The following is a 15,000-nucleotide window of genomic DNA, read 5'->3' on the forward strand; positions in this document are numbered from 1 at the left end:
AACACTATTAAGCCATGACAACACTATTACGCCATAACAACACTATTACGCCATGTGAACACTATTAAGCCATAGCAACACTATTAAGCCCTAACAACACTATTAAGCCATGACAACACTATTAAGCCATAGCAACACTATTAAGCCATAACAACACTATTAAGTCCTAACAACACTATTAAGCCATAGCAACACTATTAAGCCATGACAACACTATTAAGCCATAGCAACACTATTAAGCCATGACAACACTATTAAGCCATGTCAACACTATTAAGCCATAGCAACACTATTAAGCCATGACAACACTATTAAGCCATGACAACACTATTAAGCCATGACAACACTATTAAGCCATGACAACACTATTAAGCCATAGCAACACTATTAAGCCATGACAACACTATTACGCCATAACAACACTATTACGCCATGTGAACACTATTAAGCCATAGCAACACTATTAAGCCCTAACAACACTATTAAGCCATGACAACACTATTAAGCCATAGCAACACTATTAAGCCATGACAACACTATTAAGCCATAACAACACTATTAAGTCCTAACAACACTATTAAGCCATAGCAACACTATTAAGCCATGACAACACTATTAAGCCATAGCAACACTATTAAGCCATGACAACACTATTAAGCCATGTCAACACTATTAAGCCATAACAACACTATTAAGCCATAACAACACTATTAAGCCATGGCAACACTATTAAGCCATGACAACACTATTAAGCCATGACAACACTATTAAGCCATAGCAACACTATTAAGCCATAGCAACACTATTAAGCCATGACAACACTATTAAGCCATGTCAACACTATTAAGCCATGTCAACACTATTAAGCCATAACAACACTATTAAGCCATAACAACACTATTAAGCCATGGCAACACTATTAAGCCATGACAACACTATTAAGCCATGACAACACTATTAAGCCATAGCAACACTATTAAGCCATGACAACACTATTAAGCCATGACAACACTATTAAGCCATGACAACACTATTAAGCCATAGCAACACTATTAAGACATGACAACACTATTAAGCCATGACAACACTATTAAGCCATAACAACACTATTAAGCCATGACAACACTATTAAGCCATAGCAACACTATTAAGCCATAGCAACACTATTAAGCCATGACAACACTATTAAGCCATGACAACACTATTAAGCCATAGCAACACTATTAAGCCATAGCAACACTATTAAGCCATGACAACACTATTAAGCCATAAAAACACTATTACGCCATGTGAACACTATTAAGCCATAGCAACACTATTAAGCCCTAACAACACTATTAAGCCATGACAACACTATTAAGCCATAGCAACACTATTAAGCCATGACAACACTATTAAGCCATGACAACACTATTAAGCCATAACAACACTATTAAGCCATAGCAACACTATTAAGCCATAGCAACACTATTAAGCCATAGCAACACTATTAAGCCATGACAACACTATTAAGCCATAGCAACACTATTAAGCCATAGCAACACTATTAAGCCATAACAACACTATTAAGCCATGTCAACACTATTAAGCCATAGCAACACTATTAAGCCCTAACAACACTATTAAGCCATGACAACACTATTAAGCCATAACAACACTATTAAGCCATGACAACCCTATTAACCACATCAGGAAGCGTTCATCATAAAACAGATAAATCCACATTCAGGTATGTCCTCAGGACAGGTAATTGGAATGTTGGAACGTGGCAGGTGACCCAGGTAGGTGAGTGTTCATCACACCAATATCTTTGTTACATTTTATTTTTCTTCTAGCACAGATTGGAACATCCTCGCCTGCTTTCTACAATGTCTGTTTTCAGTCAGAAGTCTAAGCCTGTCAGATGGAGTAAGGAGATGAGTGCCAGTCAGAACATCGCTGACAGCAGCAGGAAGAAGACCAGTCTGCTGAAAGACAACAGCTGGATCAGACGCAGCATGGAGGAGGAGGAGGAGCTAGTGGAGTAAGTGGGGGACACACACACACACACAAAAACACACACATCCTTAGAGACAAACACATACACAAGTACACACACACATACCACACACTACACACACACACACACACACACACAGTGTGGAGAGGTTCTGAGCTGTCTCAAATCTACTGACACTGTCACCATGGTAAGAAGTTTACCAATGTCAAACATCCAAATGATTTGACAATATCAAATTTGGTAGAATTCTCTCTCTCTAACATCCATCTCCCTCTGTCTGTTTGATGCTAACCACAACCTGCAGTCTGAGGTGGGCCAGCCCAACCCTTCCACTGCCAGCCCTAGCACCCCAGTCAACCATCTGACCAAGAGGTACATTTACATTATGTTTATCTTAGCAGCGTTCCTGCCTAGAAGGCCAGCATCCCGGAGTCGCCTCTTCACTGTTGACATTGAGACTGGTGTTTTGCGGGTACTATTTAATGAAGCTGCCAGTTGAGGACTTATGAGGTGTCCGTTTCTCAAACTAGACACTAATATACTTGTCTTCTTGCTCAGTTGTGCACCCGGGCCTCCCACTCCTCTTTCTATTCTGGTTAGAGCCAGTTTGCTTTGTTCTGTGAAGTTTCTTGGCAATTTCTCACATTGAATGACTTCATTTCTCAGAACAAGAGTAGACTGACAAGTTTCAGAAGAAGGTTCTTTGTTTCTGGCCATTTTGAGCCTGTAATCGAACCCACAAATGCTGACGCTCCAGATACTCAACTAGTCTAAAGAAGGCCAGTTTTATTGCTTCTTTAATCAGAACAACAGTTTTCAGCTGTGCTAGCATAATTGCAAAAGGGTTTTCTAATGATTAATTAGCCTTTTAAAATGATAAACTTGGATTAACTAACACAACGTGCCATTGGAACACAGGAGTGATGGCTGCTGATAATGGGCCTCTACACCTATGTAGATATTCTATAAATAAAATCTGCCGTTTCCAGCTACAATAGTCCTTTACAACATTAACAATGTCTACACTGTATTTCTGATCAATTTGATGTTATTTTAAATGGACAAAAAAAATTGCTTTTCTTTCAAAAACAAAAACATTTCTAAGTGACCCCAAACTTTTGAACGGTAGTGTATATCTACTATCTGGTAGTCACAGTGTTTTCTTTAAGTCTATATCTACTATCTGGTAGTCACAGTGTTTTCTTTAACTCTATATCTACTATCTGGTAGTCACAGTGTTTTCTTTAACTCTATATCTACTATCTGGTGGTGACAGTGTTTTCTTTAACTCTATATCTACTATCTGGTAGTCACAGTGTTTTCTTTAACTCTATATCTACTATCTGGTAGGCACAGTGTTTTCTTTAACTCTATATCTACTATCTGGTAGTCACAGTGTTTTCTTTAACTCTATATCTACTATCTGGTAGTCACAGTGTTTTCTTTAACTCTATATCTACTATCTGGTAGTCACAGTGTTTTCTCTAACTGATAGTCACTCTCTACCTGTTTCTTCATCATATTTAGTCATTCTCACACAGGTGTGTCTCTTTACCTCACAAATGTATTTGTGTTTTACCTTTGTTTCGTTTTACCTCAGCCCTCCACTTCCAACAAAGACCAAGACTGTGTCCTTCGTTTTAAGGTAAAGAGGTCCAAATTCGAACTCAGGGGACTAAAATTGTACCAAACTCACAAAAAAACTGTCAGACCCTCCTATTCGTGCACTTATCCCTCCTATTAGTGCACTTATCCCTCCTATTAGTGCACTGAACCGTAACTGTCTTCCCTCTCCTCACAGCACCACCTCAAAGAGCATGAAAGACTCCAAGACAGCCAGAAGTCCTGGCAGCACCTCCCCAAAGTCCCTAAACTCCCCCACGTAAGTCAGACACATAGAACAAGTGACTTTACATGAATTTAAAGTTTGATTATGTATGTGAGCTTTTATTTAATGCTGTATTACAGTAACTGACCAAAAATGTTGTTTCATTTCCGTGTGGTCATGTAGAAGCTCATCGCTGAAGAGCCCATCCTTGTCCCTCTTTACTGCAAGGGTCTTTTCCTCCCCCAAAAAACTATTCTACTCCCCACTAAGCCCTCCAGAAGTACTCCCCCACTCCATTACCCACATCACTGATGAAGAGCCACCGGCAGTCCCAACAACTCCACCACCTCCAACAACTCTACCACCACCACCCCCAACAACTCCACCACCACCTCCAACAACTGTACCACCACCACCACCCCCAACAACTCCACCACCACCTCCAACAACTGTACCACCACCTCCTCCAACAACTCCACCACCACCCCCTCCAACAACTCCACCACCACCCCCTCCAACAACTCCACCACCACCACCTCCAACAACTCCACCACCTCCAACAACTCTACCACCACCACCCCCAACTCCACCACCACCTCCAGCAACTGTACCACCACCACCTCCTCCAACAACTCCACCACCACCCCCTCCAACAACTCCACCACCACCACCTCCACCACCTCCAACAACTCCACCAACTCCAACAACTCTACCACCACCACTTCCAACAACTCCACCACCACCTCCAACAACTCCACCACCACCACCTCCTCCAACAACTCCACCACCACCACCTCCTCCAACAACTCCACCACCACCACCACCACCTTCAACAACTCCACCACCACCACCAACAACTCTACCACCACCTCCAACAACTCCACCACCACCACCTCCAACAACTCCACCACCACCACCTCCAACAACTCCACCACCACCACCTCCAATGACCGAGTCACCAATGCTCCAAGCTTCAATCAGTGAGATCAGGTACTTTCTTACTTTTTAACTCTGCACTGTGATTATTATTTGATCCTGCTGGTCATCTATGAACGTTTGAACATCTTGAAGAACGATCTGGCCTTAATGACCATGTACTCTTATCTCCACCCAGCACAGCCAAAAGAGGAATTTGCTAAATGTATGATATGTTACGAATTCCAATTTGTTGTGGCTTACGTTGGCTAGGTGGCTAAAGCTAATGTTAGCTAGGTGGATAACATTAGCTAGGCTAGGGGTTAGGGTTAAGATTAGGAGTTAAGTTAAAGGGTAGTTGCAATGTTGCTAATTGGCTAAAATGCTAAAGTTGTCCATGATGAGATTTGAACACGCAACATTTGGGGTTTTGCCTTAAGTAACCTTCTGTCTTATGCAACCATACCCAACGTAACATATCATACTGATTTGTCCTGGAATTATTTTTACTATGTTACGTCTAGTCTATGAGACCAGGCTGTCATAAGGGGGAATATTTGTTTTTAGAATTCTCTAAATATTTCCAATGTTATTCATTTCTATGTTGGCTCTATGCCTGGAAATGCCTTTCTACGGATTTCAAACTCTCCAAAAAAGTGTTTAAAATTCTAAAAACTGACAATAATGAATATGAACTGAAAAATGATTTTATGTATTTTCTTGCAATAGATAAATAATATTATCTCAAAACTGTGATTCCGATAAAATGTGTCCGGAGATTTGATCAACTCTGTCAGATTTGTCTAAAATCCTAAATGAATCAGGACTGAGCAGGGTCAGCGACACCATAACAATCCTTCTTCATTCTCTCCTCTCTCAGTTCAGAGACCAGACTCACTGACCCTCCCTCCCTGACTCCAACCCAGACTCTCCTCTCCATACCTAACAGGTCAGTCCTGACTCCAACCCAGACTCTCCTCTCCATACCTAACAGGTCAGTCCTGACTCCAACCCAGACTCTCCTCTCCATACCTAACAGGTCAGTCCTGACTCCAACCCAGACTCTCCTCTCCATACCTAACAGGTCAGTCCTGACTCCAACCCAGACTCTCCTCTCCATACCTAACAGGTCAGTCCTGACTCCAACCCAGACTCTCCTCTCCATACCTAACAGGTCAGTCCTGACTCCAACCCAGACTCTCCTCTCCATACCTAACAGGTCAGTCCTGACTCCAACCCAGACTCTCCTCTCCATACCTAACAGGTCAGTCCTGACTCCAACCCAGACTCTCCTCTCTAGTCCATACCCAACATGTCAGCCATTTGTTTTGTGTTCATGTAGCAAATCAATTTGTCTGAACAGTTCAATAAATGTTAAAGATTATAATGTGTAAATGAACACTGTATCAGGACTGTGTTTGTCTTATTGAACATCACAGGTGCTAACACTGTGTTCTCTCTATACCCAACTCACTACTGCCCTCTGCTGTACAGGAGTGTGACCAAGGGCCTGTGTTCGTACTGCTGTAAACCAATGGTGGCTGGAGCCAACATGATCCTGGAGGATCTTCAGATCTACAGCCACTCATCCTGCTTCAAGGTAAAGCAACACACCTGTCTATTCAACATATATCTATGTGTGTCCCAATTGCCTCTCCTAAGCTCTTTAAACTGCACCACTTCAGACCAGTCCCAATGGATCCTATAGGCTCTGGTCAAAAGTAGTGCACTATATAGGGAATAGTGTGGCAGTCTCACACATCTACACGTCTATCTATTCAACACACATCTACAGGAAGTCACACATTCCACATAGTTGTGCTGTAGTGATAACTGGATATGCCCTCTAGATGTGTATCATGTGTGCAGTCAGTCAGTCAATCAGCAGGCAGTCAGTCAATCAGCAGGCAGTCAGTCAATCAGTTGGCAGTCAGTCAATCAGTTGGCAGTCAATCAGCAGGCAGTCAGTCAATCAGCAGGCAGTCAGTCAATCAGTTGGCAGTCAGTCAATCAGTTGGCAGTCAATCAGCAGGCAGTCAGTCAATCAGCAGGCAGTCAGTCAATCAGCTGGCAGTCAGTCAATCAGTTGGCAGTCAATCAGCAGGCAGTCAGTCAATCAGCAGGCAGTCAGTCAATCAGCAGGCAGTCAGTCAATCAGCAGGCAGTCAGTCAATCAGCAGGCAGTCAGTCAATCAGTAGGCAGTTATTCATGTGATTGAAATAATCTGTCTCTGAACCCATCTTCCTCTACAGTGTGAGGTGGAGACCTACATGTAGGAGACAGTATGTGGCTCCAGAGGGACAGTGCACTGTGAAGGCTGCTTCAGCACAACCAGAGGTGTGTGTGTGTCCACAACAAATCCGTCATGCTGGCTTGGCTCTAATCCAGCCCCGTACGGTTTCTTTACAGAGAAGTATCTCCTCTAGGGAAGGATGACAGAACGCTCACGTCTCCACGGTAACACAGACTGAACAAGGAGACACCGCTTCAGAAGTCGGAAAAGGACACATTGCTTTTACATGGGTGGATCTGGTGGTTGACTCAACAGTAAATTACATTTTATAATGTAATCTGGATCTATAATCTTCACAACCTCTCTTGCAAATGATTGTCACATATAGAATCAGATCCAATGATCTGGATGGATTCTTTATGTACTTGTGTATTTATCTACTTTCATGTGATATGACGATTTGTTAAATCACATTACAATATAACCACCAACTGATGTCAGCATGTAGACATGTTTATTAAAATGGACATCTTCACATGTTGTACATTCCACCTACATTGATTTACAAAGCAACAAACTACTATATATACAGTATATACACATACCAGTATCTATATATTTATAAAATACATCAGGAGAGAGAGAGGGCCAGAGAGGGAGAGAGCCAGAGAGGGAGAGGGCCAGAGGTCCAGAGAGGGAGAGGGCCAGAGAGGGAGAGGGCCAGAGAGGGAGAGGGCCAGAGAGGGAGAGGGCCAGAGAGGGAGAGGTCCAGAGAGGGAGAGGTCCAGAGAGGGAGAGGGGCCAGAGAGGGAGAGGGCCAGAGAGGGGAGAGGGGCCAGAGAGGGAGAGGGGCCAGAGAGGGAGAGGGCCAGAGAGGGAGAGGGGCCAGAGGTCCAGAGAGGGAGAGGTCCAGAGAGGGAGAGGGCCAGAGGGTCCAGAGAGGGAGAGGTCCAGAGAGGGAGAGGGGCCAGAGAGGGAGAGGGCCAGAGAGGGAGAGGGCCAGAGAGGGAGAGGGCCCAGAGAGGGAGAGAGCCAGAGAGGGAGAGAGCCAGAGAGGGAGAGAGCCAGAGAGGGAGAGGGCCAGAGGTCCAGAGAGGGAGAGGGTCCAGAGAGGGAGAGGGCCAGAGAGGGAGAGGGCCAGAGAGGGAGAGGGCCAGAGAGGGAGAGGGCCAGAGAGGAGAGGCAAGGGAGAGGGCCAGAGAGGGAGAGAGCCAGAGAGGGAGAGAGCCAGAGAGGGAGAGGGCCAGAGGTCCAGAGAGGGAGAGGGCCAGAGAGGGAGAGGGCCAGAGAGGGAGAGGGCCAGAGAGGGAGAGGGCCAGAGAGGGAGAGAGCCAGAGAGGGAGAGGGCCAGAGAGGGAGAGGGCCAGAGAGGGAGAGGGCCAGAGAGGGAGAGGGCCAGAGAGGGAGAGGGCCAGAGAGGGAGAGGGCCAGAGAGGGAGAGGGCCAGAGAGGGAGAGGTCCAGAGAGGGAGAGGGCCAGAGAGGGAGAGGTCCAGAGAGGGAGAGGTCCAGAGAGGGAGAGGGCCAGAGAGGGAGAGGGCCAGAGAGGGAGAGAGCCAGAGAGGGAGAGGGCCAGAGAGGGAGAGGGCCAGAGAGGGAGAGGGCCAGAGGTCCAGAGAGGGAGAGGTCCAGAGAGGGAGAGGGCCAGAGGTCCAGAGAGGGAGAGGTCCAGAGAGGGAGAGGGCCAGAGAGGGAGAGGGCCAGAGAGGGAGAGGGCCAGAGAGGGAGAGGGCCAGAGAGGGAGAGGGCCAGAGAGGGAGAGGGCCAGAGAGGGAGAGGGCCAGAGAGGGAGAGGGCCAGAGAGGGAGAGAGCCAGAGAGGGAGAGGGCCAGAGGTCCAGAGAGGGAGAGGGCCAGAGAGGGAGAGGGCCAGAGAGGGAGAGAGCCAGAGAGGGAGAGGGCCAGAGCCAGAGAGGGAGAGAGCCAGAGAGGGAGAGGGCCAGAGAGGGAGAGGGCCAGAGAGGGAGAGGGCCAGAGAGGGAGAGGGCCAGAGAGGGAGAGGGCCAGAGAGGGAGAGAGCCAGAGAGGGAGAGAGCCAGAGAGGGAGAGAGCCAGAGAGGGAGAGGGCCAGAGAGGGAGAGGGCCAGAGAGGGAGAGAGCCAGAGAGGGAGAGGGCCAGAGAGGGAGAGGGCCAGAGAGGGAGAGGGCCAGAGAGGGAGAGGGCCAGAGAGGGAGAGGGCCAGAGAGGGAGAGAGCCAGAGAGGGAGAGGGCCAGAGAGGGAGAGGGCCAGAGAGGGAGAGGGCCAGAGAGGGAGAGGGCCAGAGAGGGAGAGGGCCAGAGAGGGAGAGGGCCGGAGGGAGAGGCCAGAGGGAGGGGCCAGAGGTCCAGAGAGGGAGAGGGCCAGAGAGGGAGAGGGCCAGAGAGGGAGAGGTCCAGAGAGGGAGAGGGCCAGAGAGGGAGAGGGCCAGAGAGGGAGAGGGCCAGAGAGGGAGAGGGCCAGAGAGGGAGAGAGTCAGAGAGGGAGAGGGCCAGAGAGGGAGAGGGCCAGAGAGGGAGAGGGCCAGAGAGGGAGAGGGCCAGAGAGGGAGAGAGTCAGAGAGGTGGTTTGTTTAAGGTCATGTTTATACACATTGTGTTATTGGTGTCAGGGGAGAAGGCAGAAGACAGTAAGTCCTTGTTTGTGCAGAGTAAACCACTACATCCCAAATGGCACCCCATTCCCTATATAGTGCACTACTTTAGACCTGAGCCCATGTGTAGAACGTCGACAGCCCAGGCACTAAACAGAAGGAAGCCTGGAACCAAAGTTAAGATGTTATTCAACATGTAAAAATCTATAAACAGGCTAATCTTGAAATCAGACGTCACTGAAATGATCTGAGAAGTGATGGAAAAGATGGGTCCATTTTGAATATCCATCCAGAGATGACCATACAGAAAGATGGATGGTACTGAAGCTGTCTGAAATGGAACCCAATGTCCTATATTGTGCACTACTTTTGACCAGACCCATTATGTGCTCTGGTCCAAAGTAGTGCACTACATACTAAATAGGGAGCCAGACAGTGTTAAAGGTGTTGTCCACTGACATCATCTCCTCCAAAACGTGCCACTCTTGGGGGGGTGGAGTTACTGTGATTAATGTGTCCAATCGGTACGCCTGACCTAGTTATCCTGGCCAATCACTGTGCATGGAATCAGCGACTGGAATAGTCCACCATGCCACAAATATGCTACTGGCTTTACATACACAATAATTATTATTTTGTATTTGTGTTTTCCCCAAATATCAGGGGAACAATACCTTTGGCGTGTAACAAAACCTTGAAGACTTCCATCCTACTACACCCTCTTTCAATGATTAAAGAAACATCATTTAGGTCTTCAATCATGTAACGGACAGCGATTCATTCCTTTATGAAATAACAGAACATTAAGTACAGAACCGATCAAAGCAGTAGTGAAGTATGGAGGGAATAGAGAGGCAGACAGCAACACCTTCATCTACAACATGTAGAGTCATACCTGGCTGTTTCTATTCACATGGTAGCACTGTGATCAGGACAGGCTTTTCAATTAAAGGCTGAATTAAAAATAAACATTGTTTTGATCAGAGCTCCATCCCCAAATGGACAGAGGTCCTGGTTAAATGTTGTGTATTATATAGGAAATAGGGTGCCACCTGAGGAACAGACAGACACACAACACCCTTCACCAACAGAGAAACAAACTGAATCTTCATCATAGAGAAGAAGAACAGAGAAGGAAGTGTGTGTGTGTGTGTGTGTGTGTGTGTGTGAGAAGAGGAGTTTCACTTAGTCTGTGCTCATCAAATGGTCTATTGCAAAATCCATCAAAAGTTTGACATTTCACACATTTTAAAAAGTCAAAATAGTTTTTTTGACAGATAAATCCGTTTGCTATAAACCTTGCAAGCAGCGTGAGAACAAAACAATTAAAGCATTAAAACAAAGACTGCAATGCATTTTCCCTTTTACTGTTCACAAAATGCTCATCTGGTTTTAACGCATCAGTACTAAAACAAATGTATATTTTACCGGCTAAGTTGCATAATTGAAGGATTCCCTGTAAATCAGTGTGTTAATACAAAGGCTGATTTCTTGCTTTGTTCGACCCACAATCATGTTGTTCACTGATCTACATGAACTGGGACAGGACCATAGAGATGTATCGAGATCATTACTTGGAAATAACACGATTTGCATGGGCTTTGCCACTGAGCGCTTCCACCATTTTAAAGTAGTCAACTGGACAGGGATTCCTATGAGTTGGGAGTGATCAGTCAATGATCAGAGCATTTTCTTCTTCAAAATTGGTTTGCTTAGTTTGTAAATGGCTTTAAGCTATATCACCGCCTTCTAGTGGCCACAATAAATGAATTACAAGATTTGGTTCAAGACCCCAGACAATGCAGGTGGTGGTAAATCACTAATATGAGCAATACACTTTTTCAAACATAATTTTTTTGTTGAAAATGTACTACTTTAAAATGGTGATGGCCTCAGTGGTGCTGCCCATGCTGTCACTGACACCATAATGGGACAGATACAAAGCTGAGAACTCTATAAATAGGACATAGCTTAGCCTGAATGCCAGTCTGTTTGTGTCACCATGACAACTCCTTGTCACTCATAGTCATGCCAAATATAATTGGCTTGACTAATAGCAATGAAGTTGGCATGAGCACGAACAGATCTGGGACCAGGTTTAATGTAGCTTTGGTTAGTGAAACATTAGCCAATTCTTCTGTTCAGTGTTTTAGCATTTCACATCCCATAGAGCTGGGTCACGTTCATCAGGGAACACCGAAGCGAAACGTTTTGCAGTGGAAAAGGAACACAAGTTTGTTTTTCGAGATGGCTCAGCTAGTCCCTCTCCCGTTTTCTTCAGTTTGGTGCCTAATGAATACGGCCCTGGTCTGAGCTGAAACCAGCTAGCATCAGGTTAGCTGGATGTTTCAACCCCACCTTGGTTAGCAAAGTGAAAACCAAACCATTGTTTTTTTGCTTGAAGGCAGAGAGACAGTTCTTGAGAAGTGTGGACACAAGGTTTGGGTTGGGGAGCAGGTTGGAGGGGTGAGAGAGCGTGTGCAACACAGCAGAACATTTAGCAACACTTAGGAACTCTCCTGGCTGTGAACGCAGCCTCACTGGGGAATCATCGTCTTCAAGTTCAGTCTCAGATACCAGCAGCAGAGAGGAGCCACTGTAGTGAAGGAGGAGGTGCCTAACTGGTCTGCTAGTACTGTGTTCTGCAGTAAGACCCTGCCCAGGGATAGACTCAAACTCACCTCAGGTTTGGGCCTGGACAGACATAACAGAGGAGGGGTTCAGCACTGGACCAGGACAGACATAGCAGAGGTTTAGCACTGGACCAGGACAGACATAGCAGAGGTTCAGCACTGGACCAGGACAGACATAGCAGAGGTTCAGCACTGGACCAGGACAGACATAGCAGAGGTTCAGCACTGGACCAGGACAGACATAGCAGAGGTTCAGCACTGGACCAGGACAGACATAGCAGAGGTTCAGCACTGGACCAGGACAGACATAGCAGAGGTTCAGCACTGGACCAGGACAGACATAGCAGAGGTTCAGCACTGGACCAGGACAGACATAGCAGAGGAGGGGTTCAGCACTGGACCAGGACAGACATAGCAGAGGAGGGGTTCAGCACTGGACCAGGACAGACATAGCAGAGGTTCAGCACTGGACCAGGACAGACATAGCAGAGGAGGGGTTCAGCACTGGACCAGGACAGACATAGCAGAGGAGGGGTTCAGCACTGGACCAGGACAGACATAGCAGAGGAGGGGTTCAGCACTGGACCAGGACAGACATAGCAGAGGAGGGGTTCAGCACTGGACCAGGACAGACATAGCAGAGGAGGGGTTCAGCACTGGACCAGGACAGACATAGCAGAGGAGGGGTTCAGCACTGGACCAGGACAGACATAGCAGAGGAGGGGTTCAGCACTGGACCAGGACAGACATAGCAGAGGTTCAGCACTGGACCAGGACAGACATAGCAGAGGAGGGGTTCAGCACTGGACCAGGACAGACATAGCAGAGGAGGGGTTCAGCACTGGACCAGGACAGACATAGCAGAGGAGGGGTTCAGCACTGGACCAGGACAGACATAGCAGAGGAGGGGTTCAGCACTGGACCAGGACAGACATAGCGAGGAGGGTTCAGCACTGGACCAGGACAGACATAGCAGAGGAGGGGTTCAGCACTGGACCAGGACAGACATAGCAGAGGTTCAGCACTGGACCAGGACAGACATAGCAGAGGTTCAGCACTGGACCAGGACAGACATAGCATGTTTAGAGTCATTATGGATGATGTGGAGTTAGTTCTTGTTGTAGAACTTCATTCACAACTCAGTCGGTCATCAGTCTCCCTGTTGTTTATGAATGGTGGCACTGGAATAAATACCTTCCTTCATTCATTCACAAATGAACACACACACACACACACACACACACACACACACACACACACACACACACACACACACACACACACACACACACACACACACACACACACACACACACACACACACACACACACACACACACACACACACACACACACACACACACACACACACACACACACACACACACAGTAGAGAAGTGTAGTCAGCTCTGTGTTTCTGAGTATGCTCCAGGGCTGCTCCCACTATGCTGGACCACGGTAGCCATGGTAACCGCTGTGCTTTTATCCCCCATAGTCATCATCTGATGTGACCCCCCACACGCAACCAATCACAGCCCGGGCTGCTGCTAGGCTCCTCCCATCACACTGGCTCTGGGTGAGGATTGGGTGGTGGTGGGAAGGGGCTTCATGTGTGGTTGTTGCTATTGGCTAGTTGTCTCCTGGTGGGCGAGTCCCGTACCACCCTCTGGGCGGCACAGTGTGTGTGTACGGGGACGCCTCCTGGAAGACACACACAGTCCGGCTCGCTGAAGGTGTTGTGACACAGAACACAGCCCTTCTTCTCTGATACCAGGACTGGGCTTCTCCTCTGCTTCAACTGATGACACGACAACATGGGCAGAGTTACATCTCACCTTCATCATGACTCAGCAGAACGTAGGAGCAATTACAAACATTTAAAATCACAAGAGCTTTGTAGTAAACACAATATACAGAGTTGTGTGTGTATTGTTGTGAATGGTTAGATATTACTACACTGTTGGAGCTAGAAACACAAGCATTTCGCTACACCCACAATAACATCTGCTAAACACGTGTATGTGACCAATAAAATGTGATTTGATTTTGTGTGCGTGCGTGTTTGACGTGTGTGTGTGTGCGCGCGCAGTGTGTGTGTGTCTCATCGTTCCAGTCTCACCCTGTCGTGCTGCAGCTGTAGGTTCTCTGACCTCGCCAGCCCCAGTGCAACCTGGGAGGTACGGCAGGCGTGCATACTCCCCCGCAGGGCGCGTCCGAGGAACGGGCGAAGCAGCTGCAGGGACCACCCTTTAGGAAGCAGGTCCAGCACGCGCACCGCGTCAAACAGCTCCCCGTGCCGGTTTAACAGATCCACCGCTGCCATCTCCAGCTCCCCAGTGCCGGTACTACTGGGAAGGTCCCGGTCCAGATAGACCCCCAGAAGGAGGTGGAGGAGGCGCTGCTGGTAGGCCGGGTCCCGGGAGGCGGAACCCCTCACGCAGTAGGCCTCAGCAGCGGGGAAGTCTTTGAGCTGGTGCACCAGGATGTGTAACGCCTTATCGTGCTCCTCTAGTTTCCCGTGGAGCGTGGCTCTCTCCAGAAACAACTGGTCATACTCCTGGATCTTACCTGAGGGAGGGAGGGAGGGAGGGAGGGAGGGAGGGAGGGAGGGAGGGAGGGAGGGAGGGAGGGAGGGAGGGACAGAGCCATAGGTTATGGTAGGTTATAGCCATGTCATCATGGATAAGACCAGGGTTATAGCAGGTTATAGACATTCTCTGGTTACATGCCTCATACCATGTCCTTTTGGATGAGCCCATTATTCTGCCAGGAAACTAAATGTTGGGTATTGGTATTGTCTCATGTTTAAACAGTAACAATAC

General features: G+C 47.4%; 2 protein-coding genes across 3 annotated transcripts in view; one reads left to right on the plus strand and one right to left on the minus strand.

The window, feature by feature from the left end:
* Nucleotides 1–1,868: 1,868 nt before the first annotated feature.
* Nucleotides 1,869–5,758, plus strand: LOC123727770 (uncharacterized). The gene is made up of 4 exons (XM_082962435.1): nucleotides 1,869–2,023; nucleotides 3,801–3,881; nucleotides 4,145–4,817; nucleotides 5,623–5,758. Exons 1-3 carry the CDS (start codon nucleotides 1,869–1,871, stop codon nucleotides 4,809–4,811), a joined length of 903 nt encoding a protein of 300 aa, XP_082818561.1. The 3' UTR covers nucleotides 4,812–4,817; nucleotides 5,623–5,758.
* A 4,550-nt stretch (nucleotides 5,759–10,308) lies between these two features.
* The window catches only part of LOC106596921 (transforming growth factor-beta receptor-associated protein 1 homolog), a 68,441-nt gene continuing 63,749 nt past the window's right edge, over nucleotides 10,309–15,000 (minus strand). For both annotated transcript variants that reach the window (XM_045698382.2, XM_045698380.2), the window contains exons 11-12: nucleotides 14,298–14,746; nucleotides 10,309–13,976 (exon numbers count right to left, since the gene is read on the minus strand). In XM_045698382.2, the coding sequence (XP_045554338.1) occupies nucleotides 13,785–13,976; nucleotides 14,298–14,746 (641 nt within the window). In that variant the 3' untranslated portion in view covers nucleotides 10,309–13,784. The remainder of the gene's footprint in view (nucleotides 13,977–14,297; nucleotides 14,747–15,000) is intronic.

Source organism: Salmo salar, chromosome 16 (assembly GCF_965601325.2).
Source record: "Salmo salar chromosome 16, fSalSal1, whole genome shotgun sequence".
NCBI lineage: Eukaryota > Metazoa > Chordata > Actinopteri > Salmoniformes > Salmonidae > Salmo > Salmo salar.

Coding starts and splice junctions, on each gene's coding strand:
- LOC123727770 (XM_082962435.1), top strand. CDS start 1,869: ATGTCTGTTTTCAGTCAGAAGTCTAAGCCTGTCAGATGGAGTAAGGAG. Junction 2,024..3,800: donor GAGGAGGAGGAGCTAGTGGA/GTAAGTGGGGGA, acceptor CTCTCCTCACAG/CACCACCTCAAAGAGCATGA. Junction 3,882..4,144: donor AAGTCCCTAAACTCCCCCAC/GTAAGTCAGACA, acceptor TCACTGATGAAG/AGCCACCGGCAGTCCCAACA.